The sequence below is a fragment of the Anguilla anguilla genome, chromosome 1 (assembly GCF_013347855.1).
Source record: "Anguilla anguilla isolate fAngAng1 chromosome 1, fAngAng1.pri, whole genome shotgun sequence".
In the NCBI taxonomy this organism is placed as follows: domain Eukaryota; kingdom Metazoa; phylum Chordata; class Actinopteri; order Anguilliformes; family Anguillidae; genus Anguilla; species Anguilla anguilla.
In genome coordinates, this window is record NC_049201.1 from 65,510,010 (window position 1) to 65,532,945 (window position 22,936).

The 22,936-nt window shown below is 39.0% G+C and overlaps 1 protein-coding gene across 6 annotated transcripts in view; it reads right to left on the reverse strand.

Annotated features, from left to right (window-relative positions):
* Positions 1-5,260: 5,260 nt before the first annotated feature.
* Positions 5,261-22,936, reverse strand: part of crppa (CDP-L-ribitol pyrophosphorylase A) — a 47,034-nt gene continuing 29,358 nt past the window's right edge. For 2 of the 6 annotated variants that reach the window (XM_035411428.1, XM_035411434.1), the window contains exon 10: positions 5,273-5,434. In XM_035411428.1, coding sequence (XP_035267319.1) covers positions 5,276-5,434 — 159 coding nt within the window. In that variant the 3' untranslated portion in view covers positions 5,273-5,275. Of the gene's footprint in view, positions 5,435-18,297; positions 19,842-22,936 lie in introns of those variants that run through there. The other 4 variants (XM_035411421.1, XM_035411411.1, XR_004764589.1 and 1 more) reach the window with 3 other exon arrangements.

Below are 22,936 nucleotides of genomic sequence, written 5' to 3' on the forward strand. Positions count from 1 at the left end.
AAACTTTGTTGGCAAAAATTCATAAGTACTTCACATTTTTCAACAATCTATGTTGCCTTAATGTATTGCAACATGATTTCCTATGTGTATTTAAACAATTTGCTGGTCAGTTCAATTTTGAATAAATCTAATTTATAACATATCTTTTGAAGACGTTTAGCTAGGCATTGTCTGACACTGAAGCTTGTGACACTGAATTCCACACTGAAGCTTGTGTTCAATTTATACAGGTGATTGTGTTTACAGCGACCTCTGCTGGCCAGTGTTAAAGCACGCTTGGAGATGCATAATGAAAACACACAGATGCTCTCCTAGCCACTAGATCTGAATCACAGTGCCCAATTTTCGAGTATTGGGGATTAAGTTTTTTTTCTCTCTCTCTCTCTCTGCCAACATCTGGCATTGTTCTGTACCTCATTACTTTGAATAAAACAATGATTCATACCAATAAACAAGACTTGTTACTAGTGGGGGTTTAAAGCACAGATTATTCACTCTCCATAAATCAGTCCCTTCTAGGGCATATCTCTGACTAATCCCTTTTGGGAATAAAAGATTTTAGCAATAAAAAGTGCAACAGATGCAACACATAATGGCCATTGCACAGAATGATACCATTTTCGGTTATCACATAATTTCAAGTCAGTAGGCCTGTATTTCAGTCAATACAACAGATTTTTTTTGTGTCATTTCAGAATGAATGGGAAGGCTGTGGTTATTGGAGGCCGTTGTCAGTCAGATGTTGTCCTGGTCCAAGTGGACCCATTGACCTCTGCATATTTTTCACTCACTGAGGTCACTGACTTGGCCCTGGGGAAATATTTTCCTCTCATTCTCCTCTCACACTGGGAAACAGAGTACCCAAGTACCCACCCCCCGCCCCCCACTTCTAGAACAATCCGAGTCCCTCCCAGTCAAGCACCTCCTCCCCACACACATAACAGACATCACCCATCCAAATGACTGTGGAATGACGCATGCCCCAGACAATAGGAGGATATTGAGGCAAACGTGTGTCTAAATGGGAAAGCCCTTGAGCCTTGACAGGGGCCAACCTCATATTGTTGGCAGTGGATCACATTTGATTGGCCTTTATGAAAACATCACACTTTCCTGTCTTAAATCATACGTTCAACATGTTTGATGGATTTTACATGCATGTCGAGTTGCTTCAGTTGATGTGCCCATGAAAAATGAATGTGTATGATCAGTGGAAATGTCTGTGAGGTTAGAAAGCACTAGGAAAATATGACTTAATATTTGCTTTCACAGCACTGCTGATATTCAAAGGACAGAGTGAAGCTGCCTGAACCAAAATATTTACTTTTACAAGAAAATACTAACAGTCACAGGTTTGGTATCCACATTTACTTAGGGAAGGGAAGTGAATAACTGAATTATTGCAAAATATAAATGACTCTCCTATCATGCAGGCCCAGCTTCTAGGGAGAGTGATTTATTTATTTATTTTTATTATTTTTATTTTTTTGTGTGTGTGAATTTTTTTTTTTGGATAATTAATCAACAGAAGTGTGAAAATTACATATAGAAATAATCATATTTATTCAGGTCCGTTCTGTTGACGCATGTATGCTATTTTTAAGTTCTCCCACTTGTATTAAGTTTGGAAGCCCCGTTGAGATTGCAGGTCTGTTCCAAAATAGATGAAGGAGGCTCATCTCATTGGCGATTCCAATGCCTTTACATTGGAGCACTCTCTATGGCTGGGGTTCCACCAACCTTACATGTGGAAACAATTACATCAATTACAGTGCAGAAAACCATGTGCCACACAATTCTTTTCATAGACTAAATTGGATATCATTTGTTCAATCATTCTGATGCTGCACTCTGTCCACTGACTTTAATTTCTCACATTGTCCAAATGTTATTCCACTTAGTATAAACCTGTTTAAATTTATACATGGCATGATAATTCAGCCCTTAATAATATTTCTGACGTTGAGTCGAGCAGCTTAAAAAGCTTGCAAGGAGGAATTCTACAGAGCCACACAGTTATAATGCAAAAAAAACTGTGAATTTGCCCATCATATAACAAAGTTTAGGTTGAACACTGTTTTCATTGCTGTAAATTTTTTATATGCATGTACATGCTCATAAACATTCTTGAGCTTGTGTAATGGTGTGGTGACTCAAAGCCAAGACTGAAAATATGAGTTAATTGCAGGACTTGGTAGCTTTACCCAGACAGGTATTCTTTTTAGGTTGTCTTAGCTGTTGAGCACCAAGTGATTCCTTTTACAATAGCAGAGTTGAATTGCATCTGGTGCAACTTTTTTCACTTAATATGTCTCTGACCCATCATGTGTGGTTCTGTGGAATAGAGTCTACCATTTTCTGTATTCCGCTAGGATGAATACAACATCCCTCTTCCATGTGAAAGTCAGTCAACCCACACTTAGGTGTTAGAGACAAAACCTGCTGTCTCAGCTGTCCTTCCATAGTATCCCATACTTGATTCGGTTCAGATCTGGGGACTGAACATATGGATAATGTCAGTGCCGTGCTCCTTAAACCACTGGTGACTGCTCACGCCCTATGGACTTGGGGTGTTGCAGTGTCGAAAGATGAAAGGCTCTAACATGGGGTCAAGATGATCATTCAGTACTATAAAGTACAGATTGTCATGAACAGGGCATGAGTACCTCCAAAATTTCCAGTAAAATTCACAACACGCCATTGTGGAACCAATAGAACCCTTCACTGTTGGTTGACTATCTGTGAAAATTAACATATTACTAAATTCAAGTACACCTATTTTAGATTTTATATTTGATCACATATTTTTGATGTCAGATTGATTAATTTGTCTTATGTCATTTATGGAGACACATTGAATTACAACTTGGACTATTTATTAAACCCTAAATGTTCTCATTATCAAGGGGTACTGAGCATACTTGATGAGCTCATGCTGAATGTCAAACCTGAAAATAAGAGCAAGACATAAAAACACCGACACTCCCAGGTCATCAAAATCACAATGGTTTTGTGCCATCTTAATGTTGTCTGCTTTCTGTCAGCTGGGATGTTTACAAAAAGCCATTTTTACCCTAGTAAAATGTAATAAAATGCTGCAGTCTGTCATAACATCACAACTGACTCACAAGTATTTACTTTCTATTCAATCATTTTAGCCTTGCACTGTCCACTGCATCAAACACAGCAAGTAAATGTATCACTGTCCAGTGCCCGGAGTTCTGTCATAAAAAACCCTGTTGCTATGGTACCACACTTGCGTCTCCCCATGCAATATATGCATACTGTTCATCACATCGATGCAAACATATGCATCAAAGTTGTCTACATAAAACAATTCTTAATCGCAAAAGAGGATTTCAATCATTCAATCAAACTCATCAACGTGTTTGTTTATTAGCTGGCCTGTAAAGTGTTGTTCTGGTGGATATACTTGCTGCATACTGTTGTACGGGATAGTGTAAAATGATGTGTTCCTGAGAGGACAAAAACCCAGAAAAGTGGTGAGAACAAAAGCCAAAAAAATTTCCTCTCAGTCCCCTATTGGAAACTAAAAATGGACATTGCGTTCACTGTCCTGAGTCATATGAGCTTGCCAGAGGAGGTGGTCTCACTGACATTGGAAGCAGATCTATTTTTTTTTTTCGACACAGAATACAGAAAATGGCAATGTTGACTTGGCTCACCCATACAGCAAGCACACAATGTGCAGTATTCTCATTTACTGTGCTCAGCACAGAAGCAATAGAACAGGGCCTCTGTGAAACATTGATAGAGACTAAATTATATTGCAGCGCAGTGTAGATATGGATCACAGAAATGTACGCTATGAGTTTTTGACTATAAAACAAAAAAAATGGGATTTCATCTGGATTTACATACTGAAGTTTGCTCCCCATATTAGGTGTGTTGTGTGATAATTTTTCAGACTGGGGCCTACCAGCTATTTTGATTCTGAAACCTCTGAGGATATAGCAATATGTAGCAATAAACCTCAGGTGTGACATAGCTTGTCTAATCATTATTTTGTGCCATAAATTATTAATAGCATTTTAGCATTTTATCCAGTCATTTTTGCAGTGGACAGTCTGTTGCGTTTTACTGTAATCAAAATTATTGACATAGTATGAAAAAAAGTTGAAGATACCATTCAAAATGCTTGACTCCACAAGCCTGAATTATTGCTGAATTATTAAAGTAGCTCTGCTGGTCCCTGTAGAGTCTACATTCATATGCACAAAATTAAATCTGTCTGATTGATGTGTTATAAACAAGGAGACAATATCTCCCACTCAGTCAATTTAGGCTTAGAGCAGATTTATAATAATGTGATTATCATGTCGATGATATACAATGTAAAATACTGGACTCTAATTGAGTCCTCAGGGACATAGCACTGGTAAGAGTATGACATTTATAGCTCTTCATCTTTCTGTACTGTACAATATCCAAGGTGAACGCCTGACTTGCAATTCTCACAGCTGCGAGGAATCACGTAAACAACTGTTGTGTACCAAAATTTTCTGGCACTCTTAGGATTATTTTCAGCTAGATTTGGCCTCTAAGATGAAGAGCTGCTTCATGGCAGCTGTTTCTGAAGAATCCAACACATCCCTTGGAAAGAGAAGGGATGAATAAACTTCAAAAAAGGTTTGGCAGACTGCAGGTATCAGCTCCTTTGCACACTGTCAGTTAAAACAGAAGGATCCAACAAACATTTAGATCTTTAATTTTTTTTTTTTGTTAGTTCAGGCCAATTCGAATGATTGGCTTAGCAAATTGTTTGAGCTATTGCTGATGCCATGAAGCATTCAGTAGCATTCCACTTCCAGGCAAAGCAGCTAGATTTAAATTATTCAGTATATTTAAATTATAATTGGAAACAAGTAGTTCAAGTAGACAGCAGCACATTTTCAGTTGGCTATATTGTTGGCAAGCCCAACATGGGTGAGCACTGGTCCGTGTGCCTGGCTGGCTAATATTCTGGCTAATATTAAAACCCAAATCTTTCTTTTTCATAAATTAATTGATATATATATAAATATACATATATATATATATATATATATAGAGAGAGAGAGAGAGAGATGACAAATACCATGGCAGTTATTTTGTTCTTCTGAGACTGTCTGTAGCTCTTTGGCAAGAGTGAAGTGTGGGAGCAAAAGCTGAGTTACAGGGTCAGAAATTGGGAATAATATGAGAAGCATATCCCAGCCTTGTGGCCCTAGGCTCTCTTTGTCAGGGCAAGAATGGGGCGGGGTTTGCTCACAGCTCAGTGGGATGCAGGGGCGGGGGCTTGGAAGGGAAGGACAGCATCGGCTCCAGGATTCTCCAGAGTCCCACGAGCTTCATTAAGGAAGGAGGGAGGGGGAGGGACTTCCTGTTGGGCCCACCATCTGCATGGCCTGGTGGAAACAGCAGGAATGAGGACCTACATCACAGACTCACCCCAAAGGAAGGAGGGGGAGACAGAGAGAGAGAAAAAAGGGGAGACATTAAGGTACAGAGGAAGACAGAATGGCAGATAAAGAGAGAGTATTGACAGAGGAGAGGAAGAAGTATGGTGGAGAGAAGGGTGAGAGTGAGAGACAGATGGAAAGGGAGAAAAGGTGGCTGAGAAAAGAGGGAAGGAGGAGGTGAAAGAGGAGACACAGAGACAGTCACATGCAGAGAGAGGAGGGGCAGACAGATAAAAGAGAGAGAGGGAGGCTTCTCTCAGAGTTATGGTTACTGACACAGTGCTCATAACGCAATAGGAAACAATAGGGATGTTGTCAGTCTGTTGGAGAGGCTACTGAACTGCTCCTCACAGGAACCCAGCGTGGGAGATGTTGAAGTAGTATTTAGAATTTATTGTTCAGAATATTTAACACTGGATGAAGTTTATCCTTCCCCTTAGAGTAAATCAGGACTTTCAAAATGGAGTGTGAACATTATATATTCAAGTCACATCTATGCAGCTGAAATCAGGATCCTATTCTAATGGGATTCCAACTGTGTATTCAATAAAAGCCCTGGTAGAAGATGCAGTGATATATCCCACAGCCTGGAACCTAGTCCTGACCTTTACTGCTAACTGTGGCCCGGAGTCTGGTAGACTGACACATAATTGCCCAGTAATGCCCAGGCAGGGAGGGTGCCAGTCAGCAGGGTATTTCCTCTCCTCATTGTGAAATGGTGCCCCCTCTGGCTAACCAAGTGCCTGTAGTCTGTCTTCGCCAGCTGTGCATGATGTGCAGTTCTCATGTGTATTGACAGTGTGGTTCAGCTGGTGAACTGCACAATATAAAGGAGCAGTGGATCTCAGAGGACATGCCTGCTAGTCTGCACTGCCACCAGCTGGGGCCAACACAGGCACACAGCTTTAATTGGGAATTCTAAACCGAGTAAAATATAATGTAAATGTAATTATTTTGCGTAAATAGTGAGTTTTTGGCTGTCTATTAAATTGTGCCACGAGGAAGGAAACTTCCCTGAGTTAACAAGCTCTATGGTTGTTGAGATTTTTTTTTTGTTTTTTTTTTTTTCGCTGAATAAACAGTTGCATGAGCTAATATATTTACGTTCACCTCATTTCACATCACTACTCATTGATTTCCCAAAGACATCCACACAGGACTTTTATTTGTATTTTTTAAACAGTCGCCTAATGCTGTAGTAATTTTCACTGGTGTCCGGTAACATTAGGACACATTTTATTTAGACTGGGATGCATTGTTTATCTCTGCTTTTCTCAGTGCTTCTATTGTGCAGTGGTTACTCAAAGCCTGTGAGGATGCACCAAGTATGCGGCTTTATGATAAATGGCCCTGTGCTTTTGATTTATGAGACACTATTCGAGAAATGTTGATGTCAGCTGATTGTCTCTTGTATTTAACGTAAGCATTGGTTAAACAGGGAAGCTGTGATGTGCTGGGAATGTTGACAATAGCTTTGCTGAATTTCGTGGAACGGTGGAGGCTGCATACTTAAAAAAACAAATACACTTGGTTGCAGAAACTCTCAAAGGCTTGGATTCCCTGTAAAAATATGTTTTCAGCTCAGCTCTTATGCACAAAAAAATGAGGAGAGAACGAATTATTATTTTCATGCGTAACTGCATACGTTATTTATCTCAACAATTTTGAAATCTGTGTTTCTGTTGCCACCAAGATACTATTTCTTCTTTCCTTCGGTAAATAAATTCAGTTAGAAGAGAAGCTGTGAATGTTATTTGTAGCCTTGTGAGATCCCTCTATGCTTGTGATGTGTGCTGTAAATAACAGCATTCTGGAAACCTCTGATCAAACAATAGAGAAGGTACCATTTTCTTTTCTAATGGGCTAGATCACATAACCATGCAATGTTTACCTTCAAATAGACTGGCATTTTATGGCTGCTGATTAGGTGAAAATGTGCTAATTACATGAATCAGAATTATAAAGCTCACAGCAGTCGTTCCAGATGAAACTCTGGACATGTTTACTCCTCAAGATCATGGTGTGCTTAAACGCAGTTTAATCAGCATTATATAAGAATCCTGGATAATGACCCAATGGAGTGGGAGCATAAATAGGTTATAAATATGTAATGTATCACCAAACAAAGTACATATTTGTAAACACTTCAAAAGGAGCACTTGTGATATGCTTTTCTGTGGGAATAGCCTCACCATTTTAAACACTCCACAAGAAAGAACTTGCAAGAAAGAAAAAACAGCTGTGAGTTTATGAGCAACACTACTTTACACCATCTGGTATGTCTCAATCAAATGCACTTCACAAAAAAGCATTAAAACAGGCCTAAAATACATTTAAACTACAAAGTCATAATCTGGCTATATTATCTTACTGTATATTCACATATGTACGATTATTATGTATTTATATACATTAAAACCCATGCACGCTTTATGTTTTCGCATTATTCTGCCTAAGAAATAAATTTCCTACCCTTGTGTACAAACATGTTCGTGACTTAAAGAGCACTCTCTTAAAAATAAGAGTGGTATTGAAATGATAAGTATCATTTAAAGGTGCAATGAAATGGAACAAAAATGCAGGTGTCCATAAATATGTTTAAACCTTTAACACTGGAATAATAATTTACCAGCCATTGCATAATGTCTGAATAAATGATTCTGTGTTTTCTGCACACACGGGTGCTCTTGTAAAAACATAATAGAAATGTAAGGTCGGTGCTCTTGGAACTGAGGGAAGAAAGCAATTGTAAAGTAATGGCATTCTAGGCACTCCAAAAATAAAAACAGAAGGAAAAGAATGGATTAAAAAGCCTTTATTGCAATGGCTATAATATTTAAAAGCTGGTCTTCATCAGGGCTTAAAGAATTTCAGATATGGTCTCTCCTACAAAGACAAGGTGACCAATAAGAGGCAAATGCATCACGTGAATGTATATGTATATATATATATATATACTTTTAAAAATCCTTGATTTACTGATTTAGTAGTTTATATTAGTAGCTAGTGTCGGGTCAGGTTTGGTCAGGTTTATTCAGAACGGCTGAGTTCAACAACCAATCAGAATCCAGCTTGGGCTGCATTCAGCATGTGTAATATATTGTATGTCTTTATACAAAAATAGAATATTGTGATTAATAATGCAAGCTGCAAAAGCAAGTAATAACAGCAACTCCAAACTAATGATGAAAAAATATATAATCTATGAAGAAGAATGTTTTGCTAGCAATACTGTGTGATACAATTCCAAGTTAAACCTTAAAACTATCATGATCTATTGGAACTGCAAGAAGACTTGGTGCTTGACCCAGGAAAGTTGAGCTTTTTTCAGCTGTCAAAAAAGGTACAGCTTATTTATGCAATCTGGGTAGTCAGAAACAGATGGAAACATGAATCAAAAATGTATGCTGAGACAAAATACTCAGCTTTGACAGTTATTTCACTCACTAGAATGCATGTGTGTTCACCATCCATGCAATCTTTCACAGTCAACATAAGCTTCCTGTTCACAAATAAGGAATTTAAAATTTCAGTTGGCTGACCAATGGAATCAATGTCCTTTTAGATGGAATCTTCTCTGTCACATTGATCTCACCATAAGGCACTTTGACCTTACAATCTGGAAAGCAATTTAAGTGCTGATGTTTTTGACTCATTTCATGCAACTTTGGGAATTAGGCGTTTGCCACAAAAAATAGTGTTTAAAAAATAAAGAATTGCTTAAATTTATGTGAAAAGGTGCAGAGTATGGGACACAATTAGAATATTTTTCCTACCAAACCATTAAAAAGATCCATTAAAAAATCCCATTAACTAGTTTAACAAACTGAGGTTCAGAGAGCTTTGAGATAAGTACCTTACAATTTGAATTACGGGTAGTTTTACCAAATTTCACACAAACTGTTAATGGAGTGTTCATGGCTTTAGTCCCACTAATGAATTGTAACTACAGCTCAGTGATCACTGCAAGCCTACACTGTATCCCATGTGGCTAAGAAAACGTAGTGCATCTAAATTAAAACAATACCACAAACCAGGGACATAAAGCAATACAATTAGCTTTGACATTGGGCAGAAGAAATCAGATAATTTGCGATTTAAAAAAGGAAAGTGCTTTGACTGGTCCCTTGCTTTACGGCCCATGTTTCCTTCGGTAAGTTGTTGGATTTATTTCTGTGTCTGAACAGCAGGGTATAAATCATCCCAAGCCTCGGCCACTACCACGTCCGCCGAGCCCCTCTGATGTCAGAGCGCTGGATGTGGCCGTCGGCGTCGGCAGGAAGGGTCCTGTTTTCTCTCCTCCGGAAGAATTACGCGCTCAGACATTACCACATCGGATTCTGCGGCGCGGAGTTTGGGAGGCGCGTTCGTGCTGCCCGGGCTCTGACTCCCTGGGCCTCTTTCCGACATCTTTAATTAGATTTGCTCGGTTCCATTCTGCCTGGGCTCCACTCTGGCAACCTTACCTTCACAGCACTGTAATATCTGCTGCTAGAAGGAAATGACATAAACGTTGGTTAGAAAGTATTCTGTTACACCCAACAGTGTGCTGACAAAATCATTTATATAATATAGACGTTAACGAACGTAGGGCTGAGGATTTACGGCATGGCCCTATGAAAAGTGCTTGCACGACCAAAAATATGCAGGCTGTGGTGAGGCAGACATTTGGGCCACAGCTGACAGACCCATCACCAGCGGGTCAAATCCAGAACAGCCAATTAGAAGCCCAGGGCTGCATGAGATCAATAAAGTTCACCCAAGCACGGCACTGTGCTGGAGCCAGCTTAACTGCAAGAAAACTGTGTTTGTCCCCAAACGTGTGCCTCTGGACTGCCATCGGTTCTGTGTTTGGAACAGCCCTGTGGTCATTTATGCAGAACCATTCACCCACAGACAGCAAGGTGCCACTGGGAAGTACCAGTGGTGTTCATATTTCCAGCTACAACTCTCTCCTCTACATTTTATATTATATTATTGCTATTCATTATTCCATTTATTTATGATGGATTAAATATCGTTCTATATGTGTGTGTGCAAACAAAAAAATACTTATGAATATATTTAGCACCAAAGATGTGAGATTAAGTGGATGTATAAAACAAATAGATGCCTCTGTTCATTTATTTGTCATTAATTTATTATTCATTGTTCATTATTCATTGAATATTAAGTGAAAGGCACCAATTTGATTAGAATAGTGTCAAACTCATTGATGCCCACCTCATAAGGGATATAAATTTCAAGATTAAGTTTGTTAGTTTGCTCTTAAAGGCAGACTATGCAGGATTTCTTTGAAAATATTCTAAAATAATTATGCCAATGTACTGATAATCTCAGTCTTTACACACTTTAGCCGAATTCATGCACCTTTTACCTGTATTTGTTATTCTAAAAGTCTGGGCGTGGCGCTCTTTTCTGTGTGGGGAGGGGTGGGCGTGGCTACAGAGCCTGTGGTTTGGATCAGATTCCAATGAAGTGTTTGTTGCTGGTTTGTTTCAATGGGATATGCTAAGAAGCTTAGATAAACCAAAGCAAAAAGACAAGCCGACAGGACTTGTTCAAAAGCTAGAGTCAACCTTGGAATCGGTGGCGACAGCTAAAGTTCGCCAAGGGGATGAAATACCAAATGAGGAAAAACACAATATAGGTGAACATTAGCACTACGGAGTAGCGACCGTACAATGTTGCCACATGCTATCGAGTGTAATCGGAGAAATCAGGTCAATCGGCGAGAGCGGTGATGCAATTTTAGGACGCCATTTAAAAGCTTCTTTCCATTGTGAAATGGACCTTTAACTCCCCCGAATCTGTTGGGAGCATTTTTACAGGGGTCCCGCAGCAGCTCCTGTGAACTGAAGACCCTGTGGTTATAGAGGGAGCATGTGGGCGCTGTAATCTGAAGACACTGTGTTTTTGCCATTGCGGGAGCACGGGTGTGTAGTGAACACATGTGCATCGGTACAGATGGAGCAAGAATGTCAGTGCCTCTGGTTGGAGCTCAGATTTCCTGGAGGTGTTGGAATGTCAAAATCCAGTTTCCATGAAAATGGAGGAGAAAAGTGAATTCCACGCCAAATCGAATACCCTGAATGTGAGCAACAATGCATTCAGTGGTGCGTGGGCGTGGGACGGATAATTTGAACACACTCGCTCCGCACGATCTCACTGCATGTCTGCGTGCAACACCAGCAAGAAAAACTGAAGGATGTCTCTGAAGGTTTCACTCAGAGGAAGTGGAGAATATAAGAGATTCACAGCCATAAATCATTTCTGCAAGAGGCCTGTGGCTGCCAAGCAGAGAGAGCAGTATTCACGTTCATCTGAGAATCCCACACTCATTGGATCCCCCTCTGCATGCCATTCCAACTGCAAAGTCTCTGATTGATTTCATCAGATTTGTTGTTCAGTCTCACAAGGTACCATAGTAGAACGCTACAGTGAGGTAACCATGCGTGCCAAGTCTCACTCAGAAGACAGACGAAAAGACAGATGAAAGTGCCTGGCACCAGTTTTATGTGAAGTAAAGAGTGCATTTTGCAGCATTTTTCAATTCTCACCTCTAACCAGCTGAACATTTCATACTAAACTGCTTTTATTGAGTAACTGAGATAAAAGAAGTATAAAAATCTATTGCAGCATAAGGGAAACACATTAAAAAGAAGCTGTGCTTCAATTGCTGTGCAAACCAACAATAGATGTTCCACCAAAGCCAAAGTACCGCAAAAGAAAATTGATGAGAATGATTCATATCTGTCTCTAGCGGGTAAGCATTGGCCTTACCTGTCGGTTTGATTGCGGCTGTGATGAATCTTCTAACCCTACGGTGCATAGCTGAGTGGGTGTGTCGGAGAGGCGTGTGCTTAAGGGAATTAAAGCAACGTGAAAGCCGTAACAGCAACAATGTGATGCGTGCGATATGAAGTTGTGATTTGTTGGAAATTTGACATGGTTTACCTGTATCTGTGACAGCACAACATGACGGATTCCTAAAATGGTGATGTGTCACTGGTGATATTCATGAGGACAACCTTTACACAAGAGTGACAAAAAGCAATGCATGTCATAATACAAAACAAAATAAAACAGTATGTTTTTTCCCCCACGAACATGCTATATAAAGAATTACCATTTAACATATATCCAGATGTTACATAAGGAAATCCATATTATTTTTTTCTGAATTGTATACGGGGAACTAAAATTTTATATAAAATAATTCAAAATTGAGGGATATTATTTTACTTTAATGACCTATGTTGTGTGAATCTTTCTCCTCTTTTCCTACTTTTGATAAAGAGAACCTTCCCATGCTGTCATAGATCTCCAAACACAAATAATCAGACACTAATCACACTGCTGAGTCGTGGTGTGTAATGTAATTACAACTAATTGCGGAGAATAATTGGACCTCCTGCCATTAAACCGTGCCCACCCTGGGCCCTGGCATGACACAGGAAGTGTTTCGGACCTCCTACCCTCTGAAAGGGCTCCTTGGCGCTGCCAGGTACTGATGCTGTCAGAACCACAGGGGATGTGTGAAGGTTGGAGTGACTGTCACGACAGGCACTATATCACTCCCCCCCCCCCCCACCCCCACCCCCTTCCCATACCAGTGTGAAGCCGTCAGAACTGATACCCCGCTGATTCGCAGAAGAAAAAAAAATCACCCCCCCGAGTGGAACAGTGACAGCTCAGTGGGGGACATGTGGAAAGGATTAATGTGGCAATACAAATAATTCTGAGCAGAGCTGAAAGCAAGAGAGTGAGTGGGAGGAAGAAGAAGGGAAAGAAGGAGGGGGAGAAATGAAAGAAAGAGAGAGAGAGAGAGAGAGGAAAGGGGGGGAAGCAGAGAGAGAGTTAAAGAAAGAAAGTGGGGTGATGTTTGACACACACTCGGTCTGAAGAGGTGTGCTGAAAGAGAGCGGTGAGTGCGCTGTACGTAATGTACATGTGGCTGGCAGAGCCGCGGAGTGTTTGGGAAAGGTAATGGGCCATGAGGTGTAAATGCTTTCAAGAACCTTCTCTCTCTCATTCGCACACAGACAGATGGCGCACAACCCTCCTCCCTGCCTGCAGACAAGCAGTCCCATCCGAAAACTCACCTCACTATTTCTATGATTGTACACTGTAAAAATAAAAATAAAAAAACTGTATTTTTACAGCAACTCATTATTTAATGGCCATCGCATAAAATAACAGGATTTATAAAATACAGGATGTATTACTCCTTTAATTAAATGGCAACGCTGGCAACATTACTCCAGTCTTTTCACCATTTTTTAAAATGGGATAATTCTTACAGTGTACTGTGTTCATTCAGACTTGCATGTCCAACACACAGTATGCATTCTACCAATGGAAGATATCAGATATGACAATTGTCTATGCCATCCCTGAAGACCATGCCATATGAGTATGTATGCAACACAAATCACTTATTTGCAATAAATTACATTTTTCAGTTTATTTAACCCATTTTATTTGCTGTCATAGAGCCTTACTGCTACTTTACACCAGGCCATAAAGGTTATTGTAACTACCTTTTTTGAGGGCACAATAGTTATTTTTATAGATAATCCAAAATTATTTAACGGGATGTTGATAATAAATATCATAATAGTTAAGGCTAGGTTTAAATGTACATATCTGAACTACATCTACCTTATGTCCGTACCTTCTCATCTGTGAAGAAAAAAGGTGAAGGAAAGATTTTTTTTTAAGTGCTTCATGTCTTTTTCTCTTCTCCAGATAAAGTTTTTCAAAATAGCAACAGTGAATGAAAAATCACTTGCTTATTGAAACAGCATAAATGGAGTGAATTCGCCATACTGCTTCAGAATTGGAATAATCACAAACAAGTCAGAACATTTAATAATTACACCTTTTCTCTTAAGAACAGAATGAATTAATTTAAAGGATACTTTTGAATAATACAGTACGTATTTTACTATTTAGGAAACATTGGATGGCATTGCTTTGGAACACAGCTTGTTTCATTTGTGTGAGCTAAGATAGTCAATATTTTGTGTAACTTGGCACAATTTTGATATCAATATTTTAATGGCAGGCCTAGATATGAAGTAATGACTTATACACAGTGCTTTGTATGTGTGAGTAAATTGGCATTTTTGTACATTGAAAATGTGTTTTTCATCAAATTAACCTATATGTAGCAAGGAGTTCTCACCTATACTTGAGTATTGTTGACTATACTAAGACATGACAAAGGCAATAATGATGGTTTAAAAAACTGCTTTCAAGTACAGAATTATTGATCGCTCCTAGTGGTCATGGTTGCCCTTGGGTTTTTGCCCTTGTTGAATGTTTATGTACTAGCCTAAAGTTGTGCCTCTCTAGTGAAAATTTAGAATTTGAGGGGCATCAAATGTCATTACTTCTTTACACACAACTCAGTTTAGGACTGTTCCCAAAGGTTAAAGAACATTTTTAAAAGAGGCTTAAATCAAACTAAGATAAAAGATTTCCCCAGGTTGTTTCGCATTTTAAGCAATTATTCTCTCCTTATGGGAATTAAATGACTGGTATACATATTTAAACCAACATAATTCCTGGGTTTAATCATCACATATGTTACAAGAATTCAACTTAAACGATTGGCTATATAGAAAGAGAAGTTGAAAAATTGGTCCTAATGGATTCATTTTCCATGTGCAGTATTCCACCGGCAAACATTCTGCCAGAAGAAGCTAGCTTAGAGCAATACATACCATGCAATCATTCAAGCAGAATTTTGGTCAAGCTCTGTTCTATTAATGCTCGTGTCAAGCATTAAAGAGGAATATTAGGTTTAATGTTGGGATTATGATTGACTTTCATTGTGCATGAAACTGAATGAACCATTGTACGCATTCCAAACAGTGCCTGAACATTTTTCATAACCAAACACATATGACTGTTTGCATCAATATGCAAGTGCAAAGACTGAAATATCTGAACATGGAAATCATTAACATGTATGTAAATACATGTTCATTGCTGAAGAGCCCCTTGACTTTTCATCCATTGTTTTACAGCAAAATCTGCTTCTAGCGTGTTAAATTGCTTTAACAACATCAACATGGAGTTAAGGCCATTTCCCAACACTTTCAGAATGTAATCATGGTTCAATCAGTCATTCATCAACAGATCATTTTGATAAATGTGTTGTGTACTGCTATATTTACTGCTCTGGCTCCGTTTTTATGGAGTTTCATTGGAAGACCCAACATTGTAACAATTGTGGTTTGATTATGTATACAACAAATCCTGAGACAACAACTGCTAAATAGCATTCTGAATCATGAAAGATTTTGTTTAAGCGCTGGACTAAAACCTGATCATTATCCCTGTAATCATTACCACCATATCACTGGGAATGTCCTGGAGCATGGCTGAGATGACATTAGCCAGTGCCTCTTGATGGGGTCTCATGCTCAATATCCTGGGATCTTATGTTTCTGTGGACTTCAGCTGGAAATGAGAGATGATGAAGTGGGGGAATTTAAAGTGCAGTTTCCATTTGCTGAATGGGATTGTGTATAATTACCGTTATTCCTATTAATAATGTACAGTTTGTCATAATTAAGGTAGTTTCAAGAAAGGTCTGGTGTCTTATTATATGTAGCTACAGTGGCCATTTGCAAAAAGACTGCGCACTGTGCACTTGCAAAATGTGACGCAGTCTACAACACATTTACCCATTATTTATTTTATTTTATTTTATTTTATTTTATTTTAGCAATGGAAAATGTTAATGGAAGAACAAATTGCAGTGCACATTGCAGAGTATTCCAGTCTGAAACTTTTTGTCTACACCCCATGTCTGAAACTAGATTTGCATATTCAAGAATATAAGTAGCCTAATTTAAAGTTGTTGATGAGAAGGTATACTAAAAATAAAAGATAAGACCAAATAAAGAGAGAAAGAGCTCAACAGGCAAAGCCAAACCATGTAAACTCCTGAACTGAGATACTCTGAGAAATATATTTTGTGCAATATCACTAGATGGCAGCATTACTCGGTATTTAAAACACTCACAAAAACAAATTTTATTACATAATATCTGAATTGCCAAAACAACAATAATAGAATTACATAAGCAATCAAATATTGCACAAAGTAATATATTGTATCATCAGTAATATTACTGAAGAGAGAGGAAGGAGTAATGAAATAAATGAAACTAGCAATGAAAGCTGAAAGAATGAGTTGGGGTCAGGCTGCCAGAGAGAAAGGTTCTGGCCAGAGCCAATTTCATACACTGAAATTCATTTCAGATATAGCGAATCACTGACATCGTCTCATTCCAATTCGTGTTTTTCATTGACAAAGAATTAGCCTACCCATGTTACTCCATATTTTAGTCTTAGGTGTGCACTTGAGGACGTGATTTTTGAGCGTTTTTAAGATGACCCATGGCAAGTAATTAAAACTTGCTCATAAGAACAACAATTAAAGGTTTCTTCCTGTCTCTACAGCTACAGTTTGACTAAACGCAGAACCGTTTCGTGAGGTTGCGCTGTGGCCACCGCTTTAACGGTCTCCGTGCACCTCGCACTTGTTAGGCTCTGTAATATTGTTCGCTGTCAGAGCGAATCAGATGCTGCTCACCAGAAGTGACCGCGCATCACCCCTGAAACGTGTTCTACCGGATATCAGATAACACTGTTGTGTTTGGCCACGTTCGCTAGAATCGCTTGGGTTTTTAAACGTAGCGTTATTTGTTTGGAGTCCGTAACCAGGAAGACAAGACCCAGAGGTTCGTGTGGGAGAGCTTATTCTTCTGTTAGTTGTTCTGCTGCCTTTGTGTTCTTTTTATAACTCTTGTCTATGGGAAGCGGGCATGTGTGGGGGGACCTCTGGCCCCAAGCCGCCGAGAGAGTTAATTGCCTCACACGCTGGCAGTCCCGACGGGGCCCCCGGGAGAAAACCGTAGACCATAATCAATTACAAATCTGTGGTCAGGTCATGAAAATAATTTCCCAGTGTCTCGCTTTTGTAGACTTAAATTTGTGCGTTTGGTTGGAGCTGTGTTTTCATCAGCACTGGCAATGCAATAAAAACAGCTGAGGTTATGGTGTGCGGTTGTAGGGGCCTCAGACTGGCGGCTTTGAAAAGCCAGGCTCTCCGAGACATAACAAATTAGAATAATGATTTCAGTCAACTGGGATCTGGAACAAATCGTGCTGTGAGATGGCGAGCGAATGGGCCAGAATCGGCCACTGTTCGGCACCAGAAACCGCCAGCGTAGCCCCCTGCATGATCAAACAACGTTAAAAGGCAAACTGCTTCATGTACAAATTGAGAAATATAAAAAGTATATAAAAGAATCCAGTTTTAAAAAGTATCGGAACATTTTATTTGTGATATATTGTGGTAAAAGTCATTTTATTTAACTTAGAATTTCTCTAAATAATATGCTAAATTATTTTTAAATCTAAATTACCCAAAAAATACAATAGGAGATGGCTTGGTAGGCTTTTCAGTGTTTCTGTTCTAAATTAAACTAGTAGCACCCCTAGTGGATAAAAAAAATCAGTGATTATTTTACGTGTTGCCGCCAGGTGTCGCTATGAATTAAGGAAAACACTGGAGTCTATCAGCGAGACTAGGATGTTAAATATTGGCACTTCCAAACTCAATCGCCCTCCATTTACTGATTTGACGTATTTATGAAGTTTATTCTGTATGAAAGAGAGAAGTAAAACCACCTAAATGTACTGCTGCACTGGCTTGTCATCATGCACGTAGCACATGGATCATGTATTTAGTATGGAAGATTTTTGTGTATTTTATTTCAGATATATTTCATAATGGAGGCTGGTGCCAAGGTAGGAGTTTAACAGTGATTTATTGAGACAGGCTTTGTTATGGTAAGCCAGAGATCAATGTATGTTTGAATACCGATGTCAATGTTAACTGTTGAGTTCTGAAGCAATGTGCAAGAGTGGTTTGGTCAACCTCCCTGGCCAAGGTAAGAGATATTTTGTATTGTGCCGATGGGCACGCACTTCATCAAAGTAGCTGAAAGAATAAGGAACTGAGTCCAGAATCCAGAAAGTGTTAAAGAGTTCAGCAAGGTAAGAAATATAATCACACTGAATAGTCTCGCATGGAATTCAGCAGAATCTGTGCCGAGAGGCTCTTTGATGTTTTTGTCTGTACAGCTCCTGAGTAGCATAACCTTGATTCAGCAAAACATCCACATCATATTCAGTGTTGTGACTGCAGACAACAGTGGAAAGCAAGGATGAACACTAATTCCCCAAACTCCATTAGCTCCATAGTTACACAAAGCTAGGAATTAAGGGCGGGAAAACAAGCTTCCTCACCAGAAAGCTGCTTGATCTACTTGATTATGAGCTCAAGTGATGTGTGGGGTCTTTGATTAAGTGATAAACACTCCCCCTCCTGGATGGGTTACTTCAATCTTGTCTATTATATGATAATATATCAACAGAAGCCACTTTACTTTCTTGTATGGAAAGGGAGTCATCATGCACACATAATCGTCTTGGCAAATGTGCTGGAAAAGAGGATCCCCAAACAAAGACTACCACATCAAACACCCTGGGCTTCTCTACATTTTTTATTCACTGCACAACTGAAATCAAATCCATTTTGAATTGGAGAGGATACAATCTATTGCAAAATTTTCATATGATTTCATCTACATAAGAATATAATGGAAAAGTCCAATGATGTGAACGTTACTTATTCCTTTAAAAATATAAAAAATGGGATTTACTTAAGAATCTACTACATATCTATGGAGATAAATTATGCTGTGAACATTTGCTTTCTTATTAGTTCCATGTTTGCTCATATTCTATATCAGAATTGAAGGCTCTCAATTGTCACCAAAACTGAACATATCAAACTGATCAGGCCACAGCTGGAACTGCAGGGTTGTGGCACATATTGTACTGCATATTCTATTCTGGAGTACGTGCCTCCTCAGCACATGAAGCGGAGTGTTTGCAGCCAACAGGCGAAGGATTCCATCCAAGTTCGTATGCATTAAGAGCTGAGGGAAGTAATAAACAGCTGTTGTCAAATGCAGTCCTTTAATAACACTCCAATATAACAGCTCTCCTATCAGTAGTGTATAAAACACAGGTAACCATGTATGTAAAGCACCTGTCTTGCTGCACAGTCTGGACCCTCAGCAGTCCGGTAATTAATTCAGTAGGGTACAGAACTGTGGTGCCTAACAGAAAGGAGAAGTGTTTTTTCAATGCGAGGCTGCTAAACGGGGGTTGAGGCGGTCTTCACGCCCACAGCAGCTGTCCAGTGAGAGCAGGGTTACGCTCCTTGATGAGGGCGGCAGTGATCTGGGACAGGTTCTCCACAGCCTCTTCCCACCGTTCCGCATCCTAAAACATGGGAGCACAGACACTGTCACTCACACAAACAGACTACAAGTGTCCCGTGTCCTCTTACCCTCTAACCCTATACTTTAGCCAACACATCTCTCCTCTTACCATTTTCCCTCTCACTACAGCTCTTCAGCAACACATAAAGCTATTTATGTGTAATGCCTCCATTTTGGTTACTGTTCTACAGTACATCTCTCTTCTCAGTGGTACACTGATACATGCATATCTTCCCCCTCTGTTTTATACCTCCACCGGTACATTTCTCATCTCCAGATTATACTGCTACCTGTATATCCTCCTATCGCTGTAATACCACTACCTAGCAAAACCTCTGCTGCTACTGTTAGACCACTACCTGTGTGTTACTGAACCTATTATTATTACTCTACCTGTAGATGTCCAACTGTTACACCATGACCTAACTATCTCAATTATCACTATCACACCACTTCCTGTATATTAGTGGTTCCCAAACTTCTCAGGTACCCCCAGCTGGATCTAGGATTCCATCTCAAGGACACCTGATGCAACTAATCAAGGGCTTAATTAGATGTATCAGGTAGGCTTGAGGTGGAACACATCAAATACCTGAACCCAGCTTGGGGTACCAGAGGAAAGGTTTGGGAACCACTGCTGTGCATCACCTATCTTGTCATTGATACTTCAATATTTCCATCTTCAGCGTATTTAAAAGTTACTCCTTCATGTATACACGTTGTTCCACAAGAAAAACCATGCTGTACCTTAACTTGAACTGAACAAGTTATTCTCCCCTGAATGTTACAGTGTAATATCTTCACATGCCAATCTCTTCTCTCATTGTTACACTATACACCCGTACTGGTAGGCGTCTCCTTTGTTGTTATATTAATACACCTACACCTGCATATATCTGTTCTATCTTCTTTATTGTTATGGTGACATCACCCGCTGGCATGCTGGCCCATAGGAAACTAAATACAGGAGGGATATATTTTTTTGGATATAAAAGTTCCTGGCCACATGCTTTGGAACAAAGCATGTTTCAATAAATTATGCTAAATTTGTATTGACTCAGATGTTACAAAAAGGCAACACTTAAGCAACAATAATATTTGTGTCTTAGTAACTTTCTTTTGGCAGCAAAAAGACCATTCTGTCATCCACTTGATCCAAAAGAACATAATCTCATTCTGATTTCAATACCCAAATAAAGGTAATGATTTGTTTCAGTCAGCAACTAAATTGCACTTAACTATTTGCGAAAATCTTGCATGTGTCCCAAATAAAAGTAAAAATATCCAGGCTTCAGGTTTTTAATTTATTTTTTACAAAACACTGCAAAATTTGTACCCAGTTCTGCTACCATATAACATATGTCTTGGATGCAGGCCAGATAAATACATTTAAAAGAACATCCAAATTTTAAAAACTAAATCTCGTTACACATTACAGTTTGGGGATTATCATGACCCTGATGTTATGTGAAAGTGAGATCAATCAGCAGATGAAAGCAATTACTGATAGACTTTCAGGGGAAAAACATTGCATAAATTAAAGCATTTCTAATCAGTTTTGCTGAATTAATGTTCTTTAACCAAGAAAAATGACATTCTTTACAGATTACAGCACATATTTTAAAGATCATTTGCAAGCAAACAAACTTTCTGTTATTTTCCCAGTTCATTTATTCACACACACTGTTATTTTTCTAGCCTTTAACCTATTCTTACCGACATTTTATTAACCAAAGTTACGTGTTCACCAGTTATTCCTTACTACATCTTTTGCAATTAAATTGCCTTCATTTTAATGTTTTCTTTCAAAATAATTCATTTTCCATCAGTTATAACAGAACCACTGCCACTGGGACTCTGTAGGGAATCAGTGCCAGTACGTAATTGACAATAGCGGCATGCTTTCTGAGGTCCAAACAGCCGCCTCTCGATGGAACATTGGAAGAATACTCTTCCTCGGGAACGTGGTGAGGCACAGGCATGATCCACGAGGGAACACTGATGATGGCAAACATGTGCCAAGAGGTTCCACTCTTAAAAACACACTTCTTAATAAGAGCCAGTTTCCAAGGAGTCCCATGATGCGAATTTTCCAACAACTGGATATTTCAGTCAAAGAATATCTGGATAGGGAATCAGTACTCATTTATTGATTAAAGAAACACAAATCTATAATTCAATCAAAATATGATTGCTTTGAAAGTGTTCCAAAATGTGTCATTTTGGCATTTCCTGTGTTTCATTTTTTCTATTCACATTGATTTTTTTAAAGACATCAAACAAGAAAAAGGGTTTTCCTGTTTTCTTTAAAATGTAGTGCGGGCCCTTGTTATTTTGCTTAATTACAAGTATTCAACAATGGGTGGAGGAAAGCCAAAACATCTGCGAACAGTCGGCGGCGTGTGCCAGCGTCTGTACACTGAGTCAGAATCCGTATCCATCATTACGGGATCACGCATAAATTCATCAGGGACAGGAGCCAAGCCTCCTCAGGAACTCCACGACATGTACAAGGGATCTTCATTTTGCAGCTCTACTCTCCTTATGGATTGCTGTTGTCTTGGTCGATATTCTGAAAAGCCATCTAGTATAAGCGACACAGCATTGACATCATTGATCTGAATTGTTTCTGTCAATCATTATACTTTTTGGCATTAATTATCCTATAGCCTCTAAAATGCTCATACACTGAAAAGCTTTGCTACATTAGGACATGTAGCTAGTTTTAATGATGATTCAATGAAGTGCTCTTCCTGAGGTTTCTGTTATAGCTACCACACAAGAAAATGTGAAAAATTAAAAACACAGTCAAACACATCATAGCAAAATCACCCAAATGGATCAAATACTAAAGGGAGCCTAGGCCAATGCATTCCATCTTTCCAAAATGGATCAGAAATATGAATCATGCTTCATAAAATACCATGCAGTATTAAATGAAATGGTTCTTCAATGTAAATGTAAAGGACAGTTTGAGTATCATTTTACAAGAATCATATAATTTTGTTAGGAATGGAAAATTAAACTGTCAAGCAGTATCATCTACAGGCGAACAGATCATTTCAAATACAGTTAGGTTGAAATGCTAAAAACAGG